At 39.0% G+C, this 19,525-nt stretch overlaps 1 protein-coding gene across 6 annotated transcripts in view; it reads right to left on the bottom strand.

Annotated features, from left to right (window-relative positions):
- The window catches only part of MCF2L (MCF.2 cell line derived transforming sequence like), a 397,307-nt gene that overhangs the window by 270,075 nt on the left and 107,707 nt on the right, over positions 1-19,525 (bottom strand). For 3 of the 6 annotated variants that reach the window (XM_043992547.1, XM_043992555.1, XM_043992556.1), the window contains exon 1: positions 6,400-6,778. The exons of 2 other annotated variants lie outside the window; for them this stretch is intronic. In XM_043992547.1, coding sequence (XP_043848482.1) covers positions 6,400-6,478 — 79 coding nt within the window. In that variant the 5' untranslated portion in view covers positions 6,479-6,778. Of the gene's footprint in view, positions 1-6,399; positions 6,779-6,828; positions 6,907-19,525 lie in introns of those variants that run through there. One more of the 6 variants, XM_043992552.1, reaches the window with a different exon arrangement.

Here is a 19,525-nt window from a genome sequence, read left to right as displayed (position 1 = left end):
CATGATGAAAGAACAACATACTCATAGCTTGCTGGCTATGTTGACTGTTTAGCAAACTGGTCCTTTGTTTACTGAATGTATAAGAAGTAAAGTTTAGCAATTTTCATCAGTGCATTTTGAAGGGCTACTACAACATGCCAACCTTTATCCCTTTGTACCCTATTTTAAAAAATTTAACAGTATTTTATTTTTTCCAATTACATGTAAAGACAATTTTCAACATTAATTTTTTGGGGAAGATTTTGAATTCCAAATTTTTCTTCCTCCCTCCCCTCCCCTTTCCCTCTAAGATGGTAAGCAATCTGATATAGGTTATACACTTAGAATTATGTAAAACATATCTCCACATTAGTCATGTTGTGAAAGAAGAAATGGAACAAAAGGGAAAAAAATCACAAAAAAAATAAAATGAAGTGAAAATAGTATGCTTCAATCTACATTCAGACTCCATCAATTCCTTCTCTGGATGTGGAGAGTATTTTTCATCCTAAGTCTTTTGGAGCTGCCTTGGATCATTGTATTGCTGAGAAGAGCGAAAGTCATTCATAGTTGATCATCACATAATATTGCTGTTACTATGTCTTTGTACCCTTTTATTCACCTACATAACAAATACAGAAGATTGTAGCTTGATACTATTTAAAATACGGAAGATTCTCTTTAGTCCTTGTTCTCAAGTAGTTTACAACCTAGTGGGTTTTTTTAAAAAAATTACCCTTTTGGTGTGTTAATACCCTGTGAAGAAATCACTCTTTACTTTTATATGCAACAATATTTATAGTAACACTTTTTTATAGTAGCAAAGAACTGAATGGAGAGTAGGTGCCTTGTGACTGGGGGAATTGCTAAACAAACTGTGGTACCTGAAAGTAACATAATATTACTGTGCCACAAGAAACAGTGAATATGATGACTACAAGGAAGCTTAGAAAGACTTATATGGGGGCAGCTAGGTGTCGAAGTAGCTAGAGCACCGGCCCTGGATTCAGGAGGACCCGAGTTCAAATCTGGACTCAGATACTTGACACTTGCTAGCTGTGTAACCTTGGGCAAGTCACTTAACCCTCATTGCCCTGCCCCAAAAAAAGAAAAAAGTTCTGAATTTTCTCCCTTCCCCCAATCCTACCCCACTCATTGAGAAGGCAAGAATTGTGTTATCAGTTATACATGTGAAATCGTGCAAAACATATTTCCATATTAGCCATGTTGCAAAAAAAAAAGAGAGAAAAGAAAGAAAGAAAAAAAGTGAAACGATTAAGCTACAATCTGCACATAAACTCCATCAGTTCTTTTTCTGGAGGTGGATAGCATTTTTCATCACAGGTCCTTTGGAATTGCCTTGATCACTGCACTGATCAAAATAGCTGTCATTCACAGTTGATCATATTACAATATTGCTGTTACTGTGTGCAAGTTCTCCTAGTTCTTCTCAGCACCACTTTGTATCAGTGTATCAATCCTAAGTTTTTCTAAAACCATCCTACTCATCATATCTTACAACCCAATAGTATTCCATCACCATCATATACCACAACTTGTTCAGCCATTCCCCAAATGATGGTCATCCCCTTTGATTTCCAATTCTTTGCCACCACAAAAAGAGCTGCTTTAAATATTTTTGTATATATAGTTATTTTTCCTTTATTTTTGATTTCTTTGGGATGCAGACCTAATAGTGGTATTGATGGGGCAAAGGGTATGAACAGTTTTATAGCCCTTTCAGCATAGTTCCAAATTGTTCTCCAGAGAGATTGGATCAGTTCAAAACTCTACCAATAGTATATTAGTGTCCCAATTTTTCCATATCCTCTCCAATATTTGTCATTTTCCTTTTTTTTTCATTAGGCAATCTGATAGGTGTAAGGTGGGTACCTCAGAGTTGTTTTCATTTTCATTTCTCTAATCAATAGTGATTAAGAGCATTTTTTTATATGAAAAAGCTATCTACTCTTGATTATTTATAGCAGTGAAAGGAAATGGAGCCATAGATAATCCCAAATGGTAAATAATTTTTTTAAAAGATCACTGGAATTTTAATTTCGAATACACTATGAATGTTTCTATTTACTTTATAAGTTGCAGAGAAGGTGCTGATTGCATTGTCAGAAGAAATTTCCTCACTTGCTGGGGGGAGGGGAAGTATCCTCATTTGTTCACCATGAGGACTTACAGAGAATATCCAAATTACCAAAAATAATAAATCACTTGCCCAAAGAACAAATACTAGTTAGTCTAGTGCTACACACTTGGTAGGTGCTCGTGTAATGTTTGTTAAATGAATGGCTCCCCATTTTCTATGGAATCAAGTCCAAACCCTTCTGTTTAGCATTCAAGGGTCTCTATCATTTGACTCCACCCATTCTATTCAATTTTATCCTCTCTCCCTGCCCTCACTTCATCTCCCAATATAGACTTTATATTTTAATGAAGACTATCCTTTTATTTATATACAAACACATTTAATTCTTGTATTCAGACCTTCCCTAATATGTGAATTGGAACACCTTCCCTTTTTTTCTAATACCCATACAAAGATTCACACCCTAAAAGGTGGATGGAGCTCAAGTCCCAACACTACCAGGAAAGCACTGAGTAATTCCACCTATACTAATATATCCCTCTTCTCAATGTGAACATCCGAATTATGCCATATTCCCTTTGCTCACTATTGTTTCAAGTGTGCACATCCCCTCTCCATGAGGAGCTTAAGGCTGCTTGAGGACAGGGATCATGTTTTACACTTTTCTGTGGATTCCCCACACAGAGTTATCTCTAAAGATAGTATCTCATTAAGGAAGAGTTCCTTAAAAGCTATCATTCCATCATTTTCACGTGCCTCAGAGCAGCTAAGTCACTAAATGGATTCAAAAGCCAATAAACATGAAAAGGAATTCGAGGATAGGGGGGACAAGATATAACTTAACTATGTAAATATTGGGGAAACAATTTAGCAGTCATAAGTGCTCCCCTCACCCACTTTCCAACAAATTATTTTTATACATCTCATTCATCTTAACTGTCTTTGTAACTTGTTACTATTCCCCACAGACAATGAAAAATGGGGGACAAAGGGGTTAGGAGCCCTGGCTCAAGGTCAAACATTCTACGGAGGTAGAATTGCAATCCTGGTTTCCCAGGCACATTTTAATGCTTCTCCTATTATCCCACATTGCCCCCAATGCATGTGTCAACCATATCAGCAACATTTATCTCACAGATGTTCCCTGCTCTTGCATGGACTTACACTGCAAATCTGATGGGGGAAAACAAAACCAGATGGAAGCCCTAAAAATGGAAGCCTTCCAAATGGAAGAAGAGCTTTTGCTATTGGACAGAAGCTGCAGGTCTTGTTATTAAAAGCTTGGATTTAGGTGAGTGCTCAAAAAGCACATTTCCAAGGTCATCAGAGAACAGGCAACCATGAGAAACAGCATCTCAAGGTGACCTGCTGAAGCCTATTTTCCTGGTTTATGCAGATAAATGCATAGGATGAGCTGTGCTGGACACGAGAGATTTTTTTTCTTTAATCCAAAATTAAAACAGGACAGTAGTGACACCAAGACAAAGATAAAAATGCTGTCCATAAAGATGGTTCAGGGCAAGGATACTGAACAAGATACACCTGTGAGTATCTGAAATAGACATGACATGCACTTTTAAAAGTAATGGGATTTGACCCAAGCTTTCATCTAGAACTGATTCCTCAAGGGTTAAGGCCTTTTTGTTTTAGATAACTTTACCAGTTAGCCAAATTAAAAAAAAAAGACACTGGTCTTGCTATTAATCTAGCTCTAAAGTTAGTCACAAGACTCAGCCAAAAGTTCATTCTGTGACATCTGGGAACATTTCCCTTTTAAGGAGCTTCTTTTGGTTTCTGGGACTCCCTCTCCTCATTTGAAGAAGAAAAGTGATAAATACTCCCCTTCCACACAACAGGAAGTGATTAAAAACCCTTTGCATAAAGGAAAGCAAGTCAATACCAAGTTATAGGCACAACCACATTAATCCTTTTCAGAGGCTAAAAATAAAACGTAGCAATAAGAGGGCAGGGGCTCCTGTTTTATCTATCATCACATCACCAGCTGCTTGCACATAGAAGGCACTCTAGAAACATTTGCTGAAAAGAAAAGAAACTTGGTGGCCTTCCTTATACCCGAAGGAGAGAATAAAATGAAATTGAGTGGGGCACAGGGGAAATTTGCAGAACGAGTAGATGGGGAAGCAGCTAAGGAAGAATTTATAGAGTTCAGTTCTTATATTTGTTTCTCAGGAGAATTTCCCCCCATTAATGGAGGGCACTGGATAGGATACTTATAGGATATTATGCAGTTAGAAAAGACTGTAGAAATCATTGATGCCAACCCATGAGGAAATGGAGATCAAGAGAAGTTAAATGACCTGCCCACAGTCACACAGGTTGTAAGAGACAGAAAGGTGTAGACCCAGGTCTTTTATTTATTTTGGGGGGGGGTGAGGCAACTGGGGTTAAGTGACTTGCCCAGGGTCACACAGCTAGTAAGTGTTAAGTGTCTGAGGCCGGATTTGAACTCAGGTACTCCTGAATCCAGGGCCGGTGTTTTATCTACTTTGCCATCTAGCTGCCCCGGACCCAGGTCTTTCAAATCCAAATCCATTGTTCTTTCCACTGCACTACACTGTCACTGGACAGACATAAAGATAGCATATACATAAAAGTATTCCTATAACCGAGATTTTTAAAAAACCAAACCCACATGGCAACACCTGCAAGACTATTAAAGACAGAAAAGACCAAAGGTAACAAACACTTGCCCTTCAACTATCTGGCAGATAGATGCCCACAGTTCTTTTTTTTGTGGGGCAATGGGGGTTAAGTGACTTGCCCAGGGTCACACAGCTAGTAAGTGTTAAGTGTCTGAGGCCGGATCCCACAGTTCTTTTGAGATAACCTGTTATTGATTTGAAACACCCACACACATCCAACACACACTTCATTGCTTAGGAATAAATAATCCCTCCCCTCAAAGTCTAAAAGAATGATATCACTAATTGGAACAGTTCCCATTCAGGAGTTCTGGCCTGAGTCAAATGCAAAGGGTGTGAAGAGCCAGGTGAATTCAGTTTTATTTGCCTTCTCTCCTTCCCCATTATCCAATTATGCCCACACTCCCTATGGATTTGTGCTTGCTGCCCTTGACCTCAAGATATTAATGCAACATATTTGCACCTACCAAATCTCAACTCCTCTTTTAAACTACCAAAGTATCCTAGAAAGAAAAGGGGAGCAAAAATGAGCTGGTTTTATCTTACACCTTTTCCTCACCTATAGGCAAGTTCGGGAGAACAAAGCTCTGGGAATATAAACTGACAAAAATAAATGCTTCAAATAGTATGTGGGGCAAAAGTCTAAGGAAATGGTTTAATTAGACCACACCCTTTCAACCCCACAAATACTACACTGATTAATTGCTTTGTTCAGAAACACCCTTTAAGTTCAATTACTCATTAAATAGACAATCATTACAACTGACTCTGAAAGTCAGTATTCATTCATTCATTCATTCATTGTGCTAGAAATGAGATTTCTGAATTCTGAATTTCTAAACCAGTTCTTAAGATGGATGGTACAGAATGAATCGATCTTCAACATTAAGGACTATTTCCTCTTTGTTTCAAAGTCAGCACAGATTCACTATGCCAAAAAGGAAATAGTGAAGACACTTCAAATATATAGGAACGACCCCATAGAAGTTGCTGGACTCTTTCTCAGTAAAAATTATATCAATGGGAACTTCTTTTCAAACATTACTTATTACCCTAAGTTATCTTTTAATTAACACACAAAATTCAAGTCTGATCATGAGTAACTGCCATGAGTTCATATCTTTCCTTAGCATCTATTTTAGGCTTTATGCACACCTGAAGGAGAATCAAAACCTCGGGGAGCTAATCCTGTTTTTCTCCCAAAAAAAAGACAGGTACCCAGAAGAATGGATGTGTAGATGTTTTTTGCTCACCAAGCCACTAAAATCCTCTGATTTTCAATTCACAAATGCTTCACACAGTGCTAAAACTACTGCAGAGAAGGATCTCGGCAGTAAGCTGAGCAAGCGCATTTCAGACAGTATAAATTGTCCGGATAACTCAGTGAAAACGATATTCAACAGATTTCTTCGAAAGCTGCCTCATTAATATGTGATCATTTTCTCCATTCTTAGATATGGAAACCATGCTCTAGATTGAATGACTGCTGCTACATAAGCGAATATCCACCCCCTTCCCCCTCCATGTCATTTCGTTTCCTGTTAACCCTGCCGGATAGAAAAGCAGAACGCTATTCCCATTATATGCATTTTCCTAAATCCTACAAACGGTGTCAAGCATAACAACATATTATTTAAGACTAGAGGCTCCTCCTACCAGTGTCCTGGGAAACGGCATTTAATCTCTGCACCATTTCTTCCAGGGCCATTTCTTCATTTCTCAGCCAAAATCTCATTCTCCGATAAAATAAAAATCATCCACAGTAAACATGTTTTCCTCTGCTCCAGAAGAAGGGGAGAAAAAGACTACAGCAGTGCTTCCCAGCTCTGCATTTCAATTACTTCATACAGATTCCCCGAACCAACAGAAATAGGGGTCTAAGCGCACCCTCCTTCCCTCCCTCTCTCCCTCCCTCTCCCACTGCAATGCACAGACCAAGCCGATTGTTGCTTGAGGTTGGTCATGAGTAGGGAACCACTCATGGGTATTTGAAACTTGCTATTCTTCCTTGGTGCTGTCGTGTGCCTCCTCTGTCCCTACTAAACGCTAGAATAAATGCTGAACATCGATTACACACAGGCTTACCAGTCTCTCTCCTCCCCCTCTCTGGATCCTCCACCCTCTTTCTTTCAATTGCTCTGATTGAATCAAGCAGGTTCTAGGGAAGAGCTATAAGGGAACAGCAGCTGATTGAGCTTAAACAAATAATGCAGCAGCACCATGCTAAAGCAAACCAACTTCCCTCCCTCCCTCCGCCCAACGAAATCGTTCACAGCTTTTTCTTTCTTTTCCTCTTTTTTTTTTTTAAAACCTTTTGCCAACTCAGCTGCTACCAAAGCAGTCACTTGAGATTTATCAGTTTCATCTCAGGCACAAAAGCAGGACTCTGCTGCATAGCCTATGCAGGCTAGCACCACCTCACATTACCCCCACCTACACATTGAGGAGGGTCTTCTGCCCAAGCAACGAGTGCTCCATGCAGTATGGTCCAGTGTGGTCCCCACTGGCACTGCTTTCTCCACCACAGCTGTCTTCCCAAGTCCCATTCTTGGCATCTACAGAAGAGAGGTACTCTGTTTGCCAAGCTTTCTCAGTTAAATGCTTGAAGAAGTTGTCCCACTCAACTGGAGGAGTTGACTTCCTCAAAAGACAGTTCTGAGCATTATGGTATGTAAACCCAATGAGTAAATGCTTGATTAGTAAGAGCAGAGATCCTATCATTTCTCTAGGCATGCCATCAGGAAGATGAGAACAATAGCTATATTAGTCATCTATAAAATATTAAATATAAAAGACTGATATCAGAACAGAGACTTGTTCCGGGACTATTTCTCACTGAACTCCACTGAAAAAGACAAGAATGAGGTGAATATCAATAATAACTTCTACTTTGAAGGACAAAGCCAAGCTAAAGAGGCAGCCTACTGATCCTGAGCTTCTCTGAAAAAACGAAAAACCCTTTTAACTCGGAGACAGCACTTGAAGTTTTACAAAGTGCTTTCCTAACAACTGCAGCGTTCTTCCATGACTAATTATCCCCATTTTATAGTCAAGGAAACTGAAACTCAGGAAGGTGAAGTAATTTTTCTGAGGTTGCACAGCTGGAAAGTGTCAGCTCTGGTACTTTAATTCAGGACTTCTGAACCAAAGATGAGGGTGTACTCTTTCAATGACCCTAAGTTACCTCTAACAAATAAAAATAAATGATAATATTGTCTCATGTGTATGTAGCACTTTAAGGCTTAGAAAAGACTTTACTCACAAAAACCCTTGAAGAAGACAGTAAAAAGGCAAGAATTATTGTTTCTTTTTCACACTTGAGGGGACATACTCAAGGTTAAGTGACTAATCCAAGATTATTCAAGTGAGTTTCAGGGTTGGGATTCCAATCCAGGTCTCTCAACTCCATACCAATTATTCTTTCAACTATATCATGCTGCCTCATAAAGATTATATGATATAAAAATTTTTTTTAAAAAGATTACATGATATAATTTAAATATGATCACACAATACAAAGGTATTTTAAGGCTGCAAAGTGGTACTGTGGATAGAGTCCTGGGCTTGGGAGTCAAGAAGACTGAGTTCAAAGTTGACCTCAGACTCTTTGTGACGCAAGGCACTTCTCTTAATCTATTTACCTCAGTTTTGTCCACCATAAAATAAAGGTAATAATACCACTTACCTCCCAGGGTGATTGTGAGGATAAAATGAGAAAATATTTGCAAAGTGCTTGGCACACCAAAGGTAATAATAAATAATACAAGCTTATTAAATTTTTAAATGATTTTTTTTGTAAGAAGTGGAAGTGTATTTTACAGGTTGCTATTAAACACTTGCAAAATTCTTCATTTAATCAAAAGGTTTTACAATCACTTTGTTACTTAACAGTATGGGCAAAATTCCATTACAATATACAGAATTTATACAAGAAGTTCTCTGCAACAAGAATACAGCCTAAATAAATTAATCTCTATTAAGAGTTTTGGGACACCCTATACTTCCAATTCCTAAACAACAATGCATCACAATGGGTCATAGTGGCTCTGATTATAATAGTCTTTGATCCTATAAGCAACTTGATTTAAGAGACATTTATTTCTAGGCCTAATTCACATGTTGTAAAATTAATAAGAGTTATTATTCTGGTAGCTGTTGTCTATTGACCTCTGGGACACTCCCTTTCTTTACTCAATGAGTTCAGTCCTGGGCTCACAGTCTGTAGGGAACTTTAACATACGTGCACTTTGATACTCCTTAAAACAACCTTACCTCCCAGTTCCTCAACTTTTTTGTTTTTCATTCATATCTGTTGTGTCAGACTCTTTGTGACCCCATTTGAGGTTTTCTTGGCAAAGATATTGAAGTGGTTTGACATTTCTTCCTCCATTTTACAGATGGGGAAACTGAGGCAAACAGGTTTAAGTGACTTGCCCAGGGTCATGTGTCTGAGACCGGATTTGAATTCAGGAACACAATTCTTTCTGACTCCAAGCCTAGCATTCTATCTATTGCAGCATCACCTAGGTGCCTCCCTCTTTCAAAATATAGCCTTTCAAATGAGCTATCATGTCCCCACCATGTCCTCTCATCAGGTTAAACATCCTCAACTGATTTAAGCATGATACGGTATCAAAAACTATTAACCTGGGTGCTCTCCTTTGGATGCTCTCCAATTTAGATTTCCATAGTATATATATATATATATATATATATATATATATGCATGCTATATCCTTATTATGTGAATTCCATATCCTATACATGTCTGTTGGTTGAGGAGTACTTTGTAATGGCCATACAAATCTTTTAAAATACTTTTCCCTGGGGCAGCTAAGTGAGGCAGTGGATAGAGCATAGGCCCTAGAATCAGGAGGACCTGAGTTCAAATTTGAACCCAGAAACTTACTAGCCATGTGACCCTGGGCAAGTCACTTAATCCTGATGGCCAGAGAGAGAGAGACAGAGATGGAGATAGAGACACAGAGAAAGACACACACACACACACACACACACACACACACACACACACACACACGCAAAGAGACAGAGAGAGAGAGACACAGAGACAGAGACAGCCAGACACAGTCAGACACAGACAGAGAGGGAGGGAGGAGAAGGGAGGGAGGAGAAGGGAGGAAAGGAAGGAAGGAAGGAAGGAAGGAAGGAAAGGAAGGAAAAGGAAGGAAAAGGAAGGGAAAGGAAGGGAAAGGAAGGGAAAGGAAGGGAAAGGAAGGGAAAGGAAGGGAAAGGAAGGGAAAGGAAGGGAAAGGAAGGGAAAGGAAGGGAAAGGAAGGGAAAGGAAGGGAAAGGAAGGGAAAGGAAGGGAAAGGAAGGGAAAGGAAGGGAAGGAAAGGAAAGGAAAGGAAAGGAAAGGAAAGGAAAGGAAAGGAAAGGAAAGGAAAGGAAAGGAAAGGAAAGGAAAGGAAAGGAAAGGAAAGGAAAGGAAAGGAAAGGAAAGGAAAGGAAAGGAAAGGAAAGGAAAGGAAAGGAAGGAAAGAAGAAAGACAGAAAAAGAAAGAAAAGACCGCTCTCCTACTTGCAGTTGCTCATCTTTATCTTTTTGTCTTTAGAGTTTTATTCTTGAGGGCTACCTACCCATCCCTCTTGGACTGACTTCATCTGTGTAATTTTAGGTCATGGACTCCTATCTTCTCCAAACCCTATAAAATCCTTCCTCCCCAAATCCAAAAGCACCACTTTGCTCTACTCTTTTGTGAATTCAAAGTTCTCATCATTTTACTTCAGCAATTAGATCATCATTGTTCACCAGAATCAGACCCAGAATACCAATTCCTCACATCATTTTCTCCACCTTCTGAAGGAAAAAATCGTCAAAGTGAGGCAGGAAATGACCAGTTCTTCTGAAGATGTACAGAAAAATTGTCTCCCATCACCACATGAGGCTGAACTCACTTATTTCTTCCTACTCTTTGGGTTGCCTCGATAGCCCCACCAAAACATTGCTTCTGTAACCCCCAGTTCATATTTACTCAAATGTTTTACACCAATCTGCCCCACTTCTAGAGCCTGGATTTCTTCACATGACAATATTTTCCTAATAAATAAATGCTGCTCCCCAGACTCACTTTGCTCTATTCTGTTCCTCTTGAATAAAGTATATCCTTTCAGGGTCATATAATGGGTTAGAGGGCTCATCTCAGTGAAAACTATGGGGCCACATTTGCTCCTTATATGAGGATCTTTAGTTAATCTTGATATTACTTTATAAATCTGAGATCATGAACTTTATCTCAGTCCTTTTTAAAACAATTTTTTTTTCAATTCAAGGAACAAAACAAGTATTTCCATAATAGTACAATAAAAAAGATGACTCTACATGAAAATGCAGCTCCTTTTGTAAAAAGGTCATTCCTGTGAATTACTGAGTATCTCTACTTACTATTCTCTCTCTATTTTAAATGCTTACTCCCTATAGTTTGGGCAGCTAGGTGGTGCAGTGGATAGAGTGCCAACCCTGTGATCAAGAGAACCTGAGTTCAAATCTGGTCTCAGATACTTACTAGCTGTGTGACTCTAGACAAGTCACTTAATTTCTATTTGCCTCAGTTTCCTCATCTGTAAAATGAGCTGGAAGGAAATGGCAAACCACTTCAGGACCTTTGCCAAAAAACAAAACAAAACAAAAAAAACCCACAACCCAAAGTGGGTCACAGAGATTCTGACATGACTGAAATGATCTAACAACAACAATAAATTTGCTATAGTTTCTGTGTGAGTAGATTATAGATAGACATTTCTCCTGCTTTCCCTTTTCAGGTTTAAAACATCTTGATTAACTCTGCAAGATTCTAAGCAAATAAGTATTTCACCAGACTTTGTTAGATGTACTCTCCTTCCCTAGCAAGGAATCATCACCCCTACTTTTTAGTTTGTGGTGCAAAAATTCAAATCTCATTTTCAGGCACTATCTTCTTAGTCAGCTGTACCTTTCTCACATCTGTCTCTCTCCCCTCAAGGCCACAGGAGCAGTGATGAGAATACCACCTGTGCCCCAAAGGTCTTCAGTTTCTTGCCTGGCAATTCACAATCCATTTCACAATCCCTAGCAATGCTTTCTAAGTTCCTTCTGGCAATATCATTTGTTCGTACATAAATCACCAGAAGGAGATAATGGTAATTAGGTTTGACAAGTCTTTCTAGTCTTTATGATGTCTGAGGCAAATGTCCCAGGAAGAGAATGCCCTCATTATTGGTAATGTCACATCAACAAAGCACAGCCTTGGTTCCCCATCAGTAAGTACTAACTTCTAGTGCTCATCTTTTCTTCCCCTGACCCTTAAGGGATAGTTTCTCCCTCACTATCGACCTATGACTCTTCACCATTTCTTAACACTCAAATGGCTTTCTTTGTCCCCAGAGGGTCCAGTTCCTCCCACTATGGGTAAAACCTCATATTAGCACTATTAACACTCAGTGTTCATTAATCCTGCTTCCCTTATTCCTTCCATTATTCTATCCTCCCGACTCCTAACACAGATCAGGATCTCTTTCTGCTGCTTTAGATCCATTTCCCTCTGATTTGTATTCTTTTACCTCGAAGTCCTCCCTTCCATTTTTCAGTGAAATGCCTTGATAACCTGGAAAATGGAGATACATCCCTCTGGCCCTTATACATTCTCCTCTAGGAAGGTCGGTTTGCATTTTGTACCTACATAGCTGTCATCTGGCAAAGAATCTAACATCATGCATTCTATCTAGGTCACCTCAAAATTCCCTTTGCCTTTTATGCTTGCTGAAAGCCAGATCCTCAGTCCCCTTTCATTATTTCTTGAGGTTCTTGTGGCCACTTCTTACTCTCATCTGCTCTGCCCATTTTCCCATTGATCTCTCCAATCCACCTTTTTTGGATGTGGTCCCTTAAAAGAGGGAGCAGTGGGAGGAAGCTAGGTGGCACAGTGGATAAAGCACTGGCCCTGGATTCAGGAAGACCTGAGTTCAAACCCAGCCTCAGACACTTGACACTTACTAGTTGTGTGACCCTGGGCAAGTCACTTAACCCACATTGCCTGTGCAAAAAAAAAAAGAGGGAGCAGCTAAGTTATACAGGTGACAGAGTACCAGTCCTGGAGTCAGGAAGATTCTTCTTCCTGAGTGTAAATCTGGCCTCAAACACTTACTAGCTGGGCAAGTCACTTAACCTTGATTGCCTCAGTTCCTCATCTGTAAAATGAGCCGAAGGAAATGGCAAACCACTCCAGTATCTCTGCCAAGAAAACCTCTAATCAGGTCATGGAGAGTCAGACACAATCAAAATGAGTGAACAATAACAAATAACTGAAAAGAGACTTTATTTGTTGATAATCTCCCCCTACCCCAACCAAGATGAGGTTAGTTGGCCTTTGGCAACTAGCAGCTTCTTGACAGAGGCCCAATGAAAACAACAGCTGAGTCCACATGGTCTTACTATAGTAAGAGAGGGGTTTTTTGTTTTTGTTTTTGTGGGGCAATGAGGGTTAAGTGGCATGCCCAGGGTCACACAACTAGTAAGTGTTAAGTGTTTGCTTCCAGATTTGAACTCAGGTCCTCCTGAATCCAGGGCCAGTGCTTTATCCACTGTGCCACCTAGCTGCCCCATTTTGTTTTGTTTTTAATTGAATGTAATTACTTCATACTTCTTCTTAGACTACTACAATCTCTATGATTAGCTTTTTTAGAAGCCTCCATTTTTCCAGGCTCCTGTTCATCAGTGATCTAATACCCTCATTTTACAAAAGAAGAGGGTGATACTCATAAGTAAAAACAATATGTCTAAGATGGTAGTTAGAAGAAGAGCTTGGATTTTCATCTGAGCGTTGTACTTCCAAATTCAAGACTTCTCACATATTCCAGTTTTTTCATTGCAGTTGAAGCCTAGGTCATCTGCCATAATTCTGGTGGGATGTGAGAATAAAGAATAAAAAGTTGGGAACAGATGGAGCAAGAATTGAGAAAGGGAGTATTTAAAGGATACAGTCCCACTTTCTACCAGAAAGCTTTCTCAGTCCTCCTGAATCTTAGTACCTCCATTCTGAGACTATCCTGCATCTATCTGGTTTGTATATAATTGTTGTTACCTTCCCTATTAGAGCATGAGCTCTTTGAGAATGGAGACTAATATGTGCCTTTCTTTGCATACCCAGCCCGTCACAGAGAGCCTGGCATATAATAGGTACTTGATAAATGCCAGTTAACTGAATAACTTACAAAGACAAATATAGTATAAAGAAGAGAGTGCTGGATTTGGGGTTGGAGGATTTGAGTTGAAATCCCAGCTCCCCAATCATTCTGTCTTCCATTCATCATCTATAAAATTAGGATGCTACAGCAGATTATAGATTCAGAGCTAAAAGGAATATTACATAGCATTGAGTACAATCCTTTCATTTTACAAATGAGAAAACAGAGGCTCAGAGAGATTAAGTCATACTCCTGGGACACAGAGCTATTACATGTTTGAGGCAGGATTCAAACCCAGGTTTTCTTACTCCATATTTTGTACTCTATCTCCCATACTATACTGACTCTTCTGATAAGGTATTTTTTGTTGTTTTTGAAATAAATGCCAGGCAGAGCCAAGATGGCAGAGTGAAGCCAGGAATTTGCCTGAGCTCTCCCAAATTTCCCTCAGAAACAACATTAAATTAAGCCTCTCACTGGATTCTGGAGTTGTAAAACCTACAAAAAGAGGGACTTGAAACAATCTTCCAGCTTAAGATAAACTACAAGGTCTTCAGGAAAGGTCTATCTCACCTGGGTAAAAGGGGAGCACAACTCAGCACTCAAGGTGTCTGGGCAAGCCAGCAAAAGGCTCTTAGCCACAGCACAGATCAGCAGCTGAGGACCCAAGGTCCTAGCTCAGCACTCTAGTGGGCACATGAGACCTGAGGTGAGGCCTCTAATAGGCCCAACTAGGCTGAGCCACTCCAGTGCAGTGAGCAAGCTACAAGTGGCTGAGGCCTCAGAGCAGAAAGCCAGTGACTGGACCCCTGGCACTCAGCAAAAGAAGCCTTGAGACAGTGCATGCTGTACTCCAGGAGCAGAACTCAACTTTCAAAGGCACAAAAAGGCTAAAATATGAGTAAGAAACAGAAAAAACCCTCATCATAGAAAATCACTATGGCAACAGGAAGGATCAAAACTCAGAGGCAGACAGCAATGTCAAAATGCCTTATATAGGAAGAGGTATTGGTCTTAAGACCAAAAAACCCTCTTGGAAGAACTCAAAAAAGGATTTTATAAACCAAATAAGAGAGGTAGAAGGAAAATTGGGAAAAGAAATCAGAGTTATATAAGATAAAGTCAATAGCTTTGAAAAAGAAAATGATTCCTTTTAAAATTGCAATTGGACAAATGGAAAAGGGAGATGCAAAAGCTGACTGGGGAAAATAATTCCTTAATAATCAGAATTGAGCAGGTGGAAGTTGACTCAATGAGACAACAAGTAGAATCGAAAGAATATAAAAGTAGAAAAAAATGTAAAATACCTCTTCAGAAAAACAACAGACCCAGAAAATAGATCCAGGAGGGACAATTTAAGGATAATGGGACAATCTCAGGACCATGATCAAAAAAAGAGCCTGGATAGCATATTTCATAACATTATCAAGGAGAATTTCCCCAATGTTGTAGAACCAGAGGAAAAAATAGTCATTGAATAGTCATCTCACTTCCTGAGAGATCCCAAAAGGAAAACTCCAAGGAATATCATAGCCAAGTTCCACAATTATCATGTAAAGGAGAAAATATTATGAGCAGCCAGAAAGAAACAATTTAAATATAAAGGAGCAAAAATGAGGATTTCACAGGACCTGTCAACTTCAAAATTAAAGGATCAAAGGGCTTGGAATATGATATTCCAAACTGTAAAGAAACTTGGATTACAAACAAGGATGTACTATGCCACAAAATTAATTACAATCTTTCAGAGGAAAAGATGGGCATTCATTGAAATAGGGGACTTTAAAACTTTCCTAATAAAAAGGCCAGGACTGAACACAAAATTCAATCTACAAATATAAGACTCCAGAGAAGCATAAAAAGGTAAAACATGTTATTCAATAAGGTATAAATGTTTACATACATACATGGAAAGAAGACACTTGTAACTCTTTATCTTTATTGGGACAGATAGGAGTACATATAGAGGGTGTGGGTATAAGTTGATTTTGATGTGATAAAAAACCCAAACCTTAAGGGGGGACAAAAAAGGGAGAAAAGGAAAGGGAAGGCAGAATGGGGTAAATCACATCACATGAAGAGACACAAAAGACCTATTACAATAGAGGGAAAGAAGGGAGGAATGAGCATTGTTTCAATCTTACTCTCATATGATTTGGCTCAAAGAGGAAATAACATATACACTCACTTGGGTATAGAATTTTATCTTACCCTGTAGGGAAGTAGGAGGGGAAAGGAGAAAGAAAAGGGTAGTGTGCTGATAGAGGGTAAGGGGGCAGCTAGGTGGCGCAGTGGATAGAGCACTGGCCCTGGATTCAGGAGGACCTGAGTTCAAATCCAGCCTCAGAACATTGACACTTACTAGATGTTTAACTCTGGGCAAGTCACTTAACCCCAATTGTGTCACCAAAAAAAAAAAAAAAGAGGGTAAAACTAGGAGGGAAAAGGGGAAAAGGCAAAAGGCAGGTTGGATGATAGAAGGGAGTGTAGATTAAGGTAGGTGGTGGCCAGGAGAAAAACACTGGTGAGAAAGAACATGGGGAAAGGAAAAAGTATAAACAAGGGGGAAAATAGGATGCAGGGAAATATACAGTTAGTAATCATAACTGTGAATGTGAATGGAATGTGCTGTTCCATACAAGGGAAGCAGATAGCAGAATGAATTAAAAACCAGAATTGTACAATATGTTGTTTACAAAAAAAAACAAAAAAAACACATTTGAACCAGAGAGATACACACAGAGTACAGATAAAAGGCTGCAAGCAGAATATATTATACTTCAGCTGAAGTAAAAAAGCAGGGGTAGCAATCCTTATGTCAGACAAAGTAAAAGTAAAAATAGACCTAATTAAAAGAGATAAGAAAGGAAACTACATCTTGATAAAAGGTAACATAAACAATGAATATCAATACTAAAAGTAAATCAATATTAAATAAATGCACCAAGTGGTACAGCATCCACATTCTTAGAGAAGAAGTTGTTACAGGAAGAAATAGACAGTAAAACTAAATTAGTGGGGGCCCTCAACCTCTCCCTCTCAGAACTAGATAAATAACAAAGAAGTTAAGGTGAATAGAATTTTACAAAAATTAAATATGATAGACCTCTGAAGAAAACTGAACAGGAATAGAAAGGAATATATCTTTTTCTCAGAAGTATATGGGAGGGCAGCTAGGTGGCACAGTGGATAGAGCACTGGCCCTGGATTCAGGAGGACCTGAGTTCAAATCCGATATCAGACACTTGACACTTACTAGTTGTAGGACCCTGGGCAAGTCACTTAACCCCAATTGCCTCACCAAAAAAAAAAAAAATTAGTACATGGGCCCTACATAACAATTGACTATGTATTAGAACAAAAAAAAACCCCTCATAGTCAAATGCAGAAAGACGGAAATAGTAAATGACATGGGAGCTGATTTGGGAATTAGCAGGCTCATAGCAAATCTTATGAAATAGAGAGATTTAATAGGAGAGAGGAATGCATGGCCGGGAGACAGTGGTAACATGGAGACTGCCTCTCTGAACGGAAGGAGAGTTGACCTTTGTGCAGTTTCAGACAAAGAAGGCTACATGCCAAGAGTAATGATATTGCAAAAACTACCATGGAGGGAGTATTGGGAGGGGGCATCCAGGGGTCAAATGACGTTCACATCTTGCTGACGTGAAAGTATGGAACTCACATATAATTTTTGTTCCTTGAAGACCTTGATATGCTTATCAGTGCTTACATCATAGATGAAACTGTCTCTAAACATCCTAGAGTCTGTATGACCCCTGGTCTAAGTATCCTGGCAACATCACATTCGTGAGGTAGGAAAAAGCGATTGTTTTTTTTTTTTCCTGGAATCTTTGGTTCTAGTATCTAAAGTTTAAGGATTGTTTTTCACTTCTGCTAAAGTTTAAGGTCTCAAAGTATATTATTTAAAATATTGTTGGACTAGGCTGGGGTTTCTAAAATACCGCTACTTATAAATTAATGGCTATTGCAACAGTTTGGAAGTAAGCATCTATTATTAATTAATATCACATATTAATAAAGTATTGGGGCAGCTAGGTGGCACAGTGGATAAAGCACTGGCCCTGGATTCAGAAGTACCTGAGTTCAAATCTGGCCTCAGACACTTGACACTTACTAGCTGTGTGACCCTGGGCAAGTCACTTAACCCCTATTGCCTGGCAAAAAAATAAATTAATTAATTAAATAAAAAGTATTGACCATGTGTCTCCTTGACTTCCCCATTAGTCACAGGCTTACAGGCCTTTTGCAACAGTTTGGCAGTAAGCATCTATTATTAATCAATATCATATATTAATAAAGTATTGACCACATGTCTCCTTGACTTCCCCATTAGTCATAGGCTTACAAGCCTAAACAATTACATCCCCAGCTTGGAGAGTAAGAGTCCCAGGAAGAAAAGCTAAAAGAAAAAGAAACAGTGTCCCCAGATACTTTATCCTCTTTCTGGTAGAGGCAGGTCACCACACATTTATCTAAGCTAATTGGTTAGCACATCATTCCGTTCCATTTATTGACATGACCTGGGTGAGGGGGGGTGGTCTAGAAATCAGATTCCAACCATCTAGCTATGCTTCTTCCCCTAGCTAATCAGAAGAATCAATCTGCATTCTTTTTGTTAAGCTGAAGGCTCATCCAGGTTGGTTTCTGGGGAAGGGGAAAGAGCAGCTAAACTAATATCTGGGTTTCTCCCAGAAATCCATTATTAATCATTATTTTCTCATATAAGATAGATCTTTGGTCTCATCATTGGGACACTGATCCAACAGATCCCATCTGTGCTTGCCTATCTTATGGAATTCTTGTCCTTCCATAAGTTCTCCAGAAGGGATCTACCCAACATGCTGGAGAACTTTCTTCATATCACCTGATATCTTCACCCCATCATTCTTCATAGTGTGACCAGCTCATCTTTTCCTATTATATATTCTCTGATGACATCTTTTCTGAAGTTCCTATTATTGTAACAACCTCACATCCACCATCCACCTATCCATTACCCCCTGTGGAATATTAATTTTCAATTTTCAGAGTAGTAGAACTCAAATAGTTTGGGTAGGGACTATCCACTGACTTGGTTTTAAAATATAATGTTATCTATGTTTTCTTTTAGTTTTATTTTATTTTGTTAAATATTTACCAATTACATTTTAATATGGTTCTGGCCTCACACAGGAGTACTGTGGACACCTCAGCTTTAGACTGTTGTGTTTTATGTCTCCCAGACACTTGTAGAAGAATAGGTCTTTGTTTCTGAGAGAATCTTGGGGTCTTTAAAGGAATTTTGCAATTTTCTGAAGGCAATCCAATCTACTTTTCTCCTGTTTAATTCTGAGCCTAACTCCGTTCAGTGGGAGAAGTCCTGAAACAATTCATGATCACAAAAAGGGATGAGGTAAAAAAGAGACTGAGTGAGGTACTTTCATAAAGTAATCAAGAAAGTTGCAGGAGTGGTACAAAAGTTCATAGATGGCAACAACAAGGAATGAGAGGGAGCAGATACATGGATTTCTTTTTTTTTAATTTTTTTTAGCAACAAACAATTTATTTAATTTTTTCCAGTTATATGTAAGGGTAGTTT

The sequence above is a fragment of the Dromiciops gliroides genome, chromosome 3 (assembly GCF_019393635.1).
Source record: "Dromiciops gliroides isolate mDroGli1 chromosome 3, mDroGli1.pri, whole genome shotgun sequence".
Lineage (NCBI taxonomy): Eukaryota > Metazoa > Chordata > Mammalia > Microbiotheria > Microbiotheriidae > Dromiciops > Dromiciops gliroides.
This window is presented reverse-complemented; position numbering and strand designations above follow the sequence as displayed.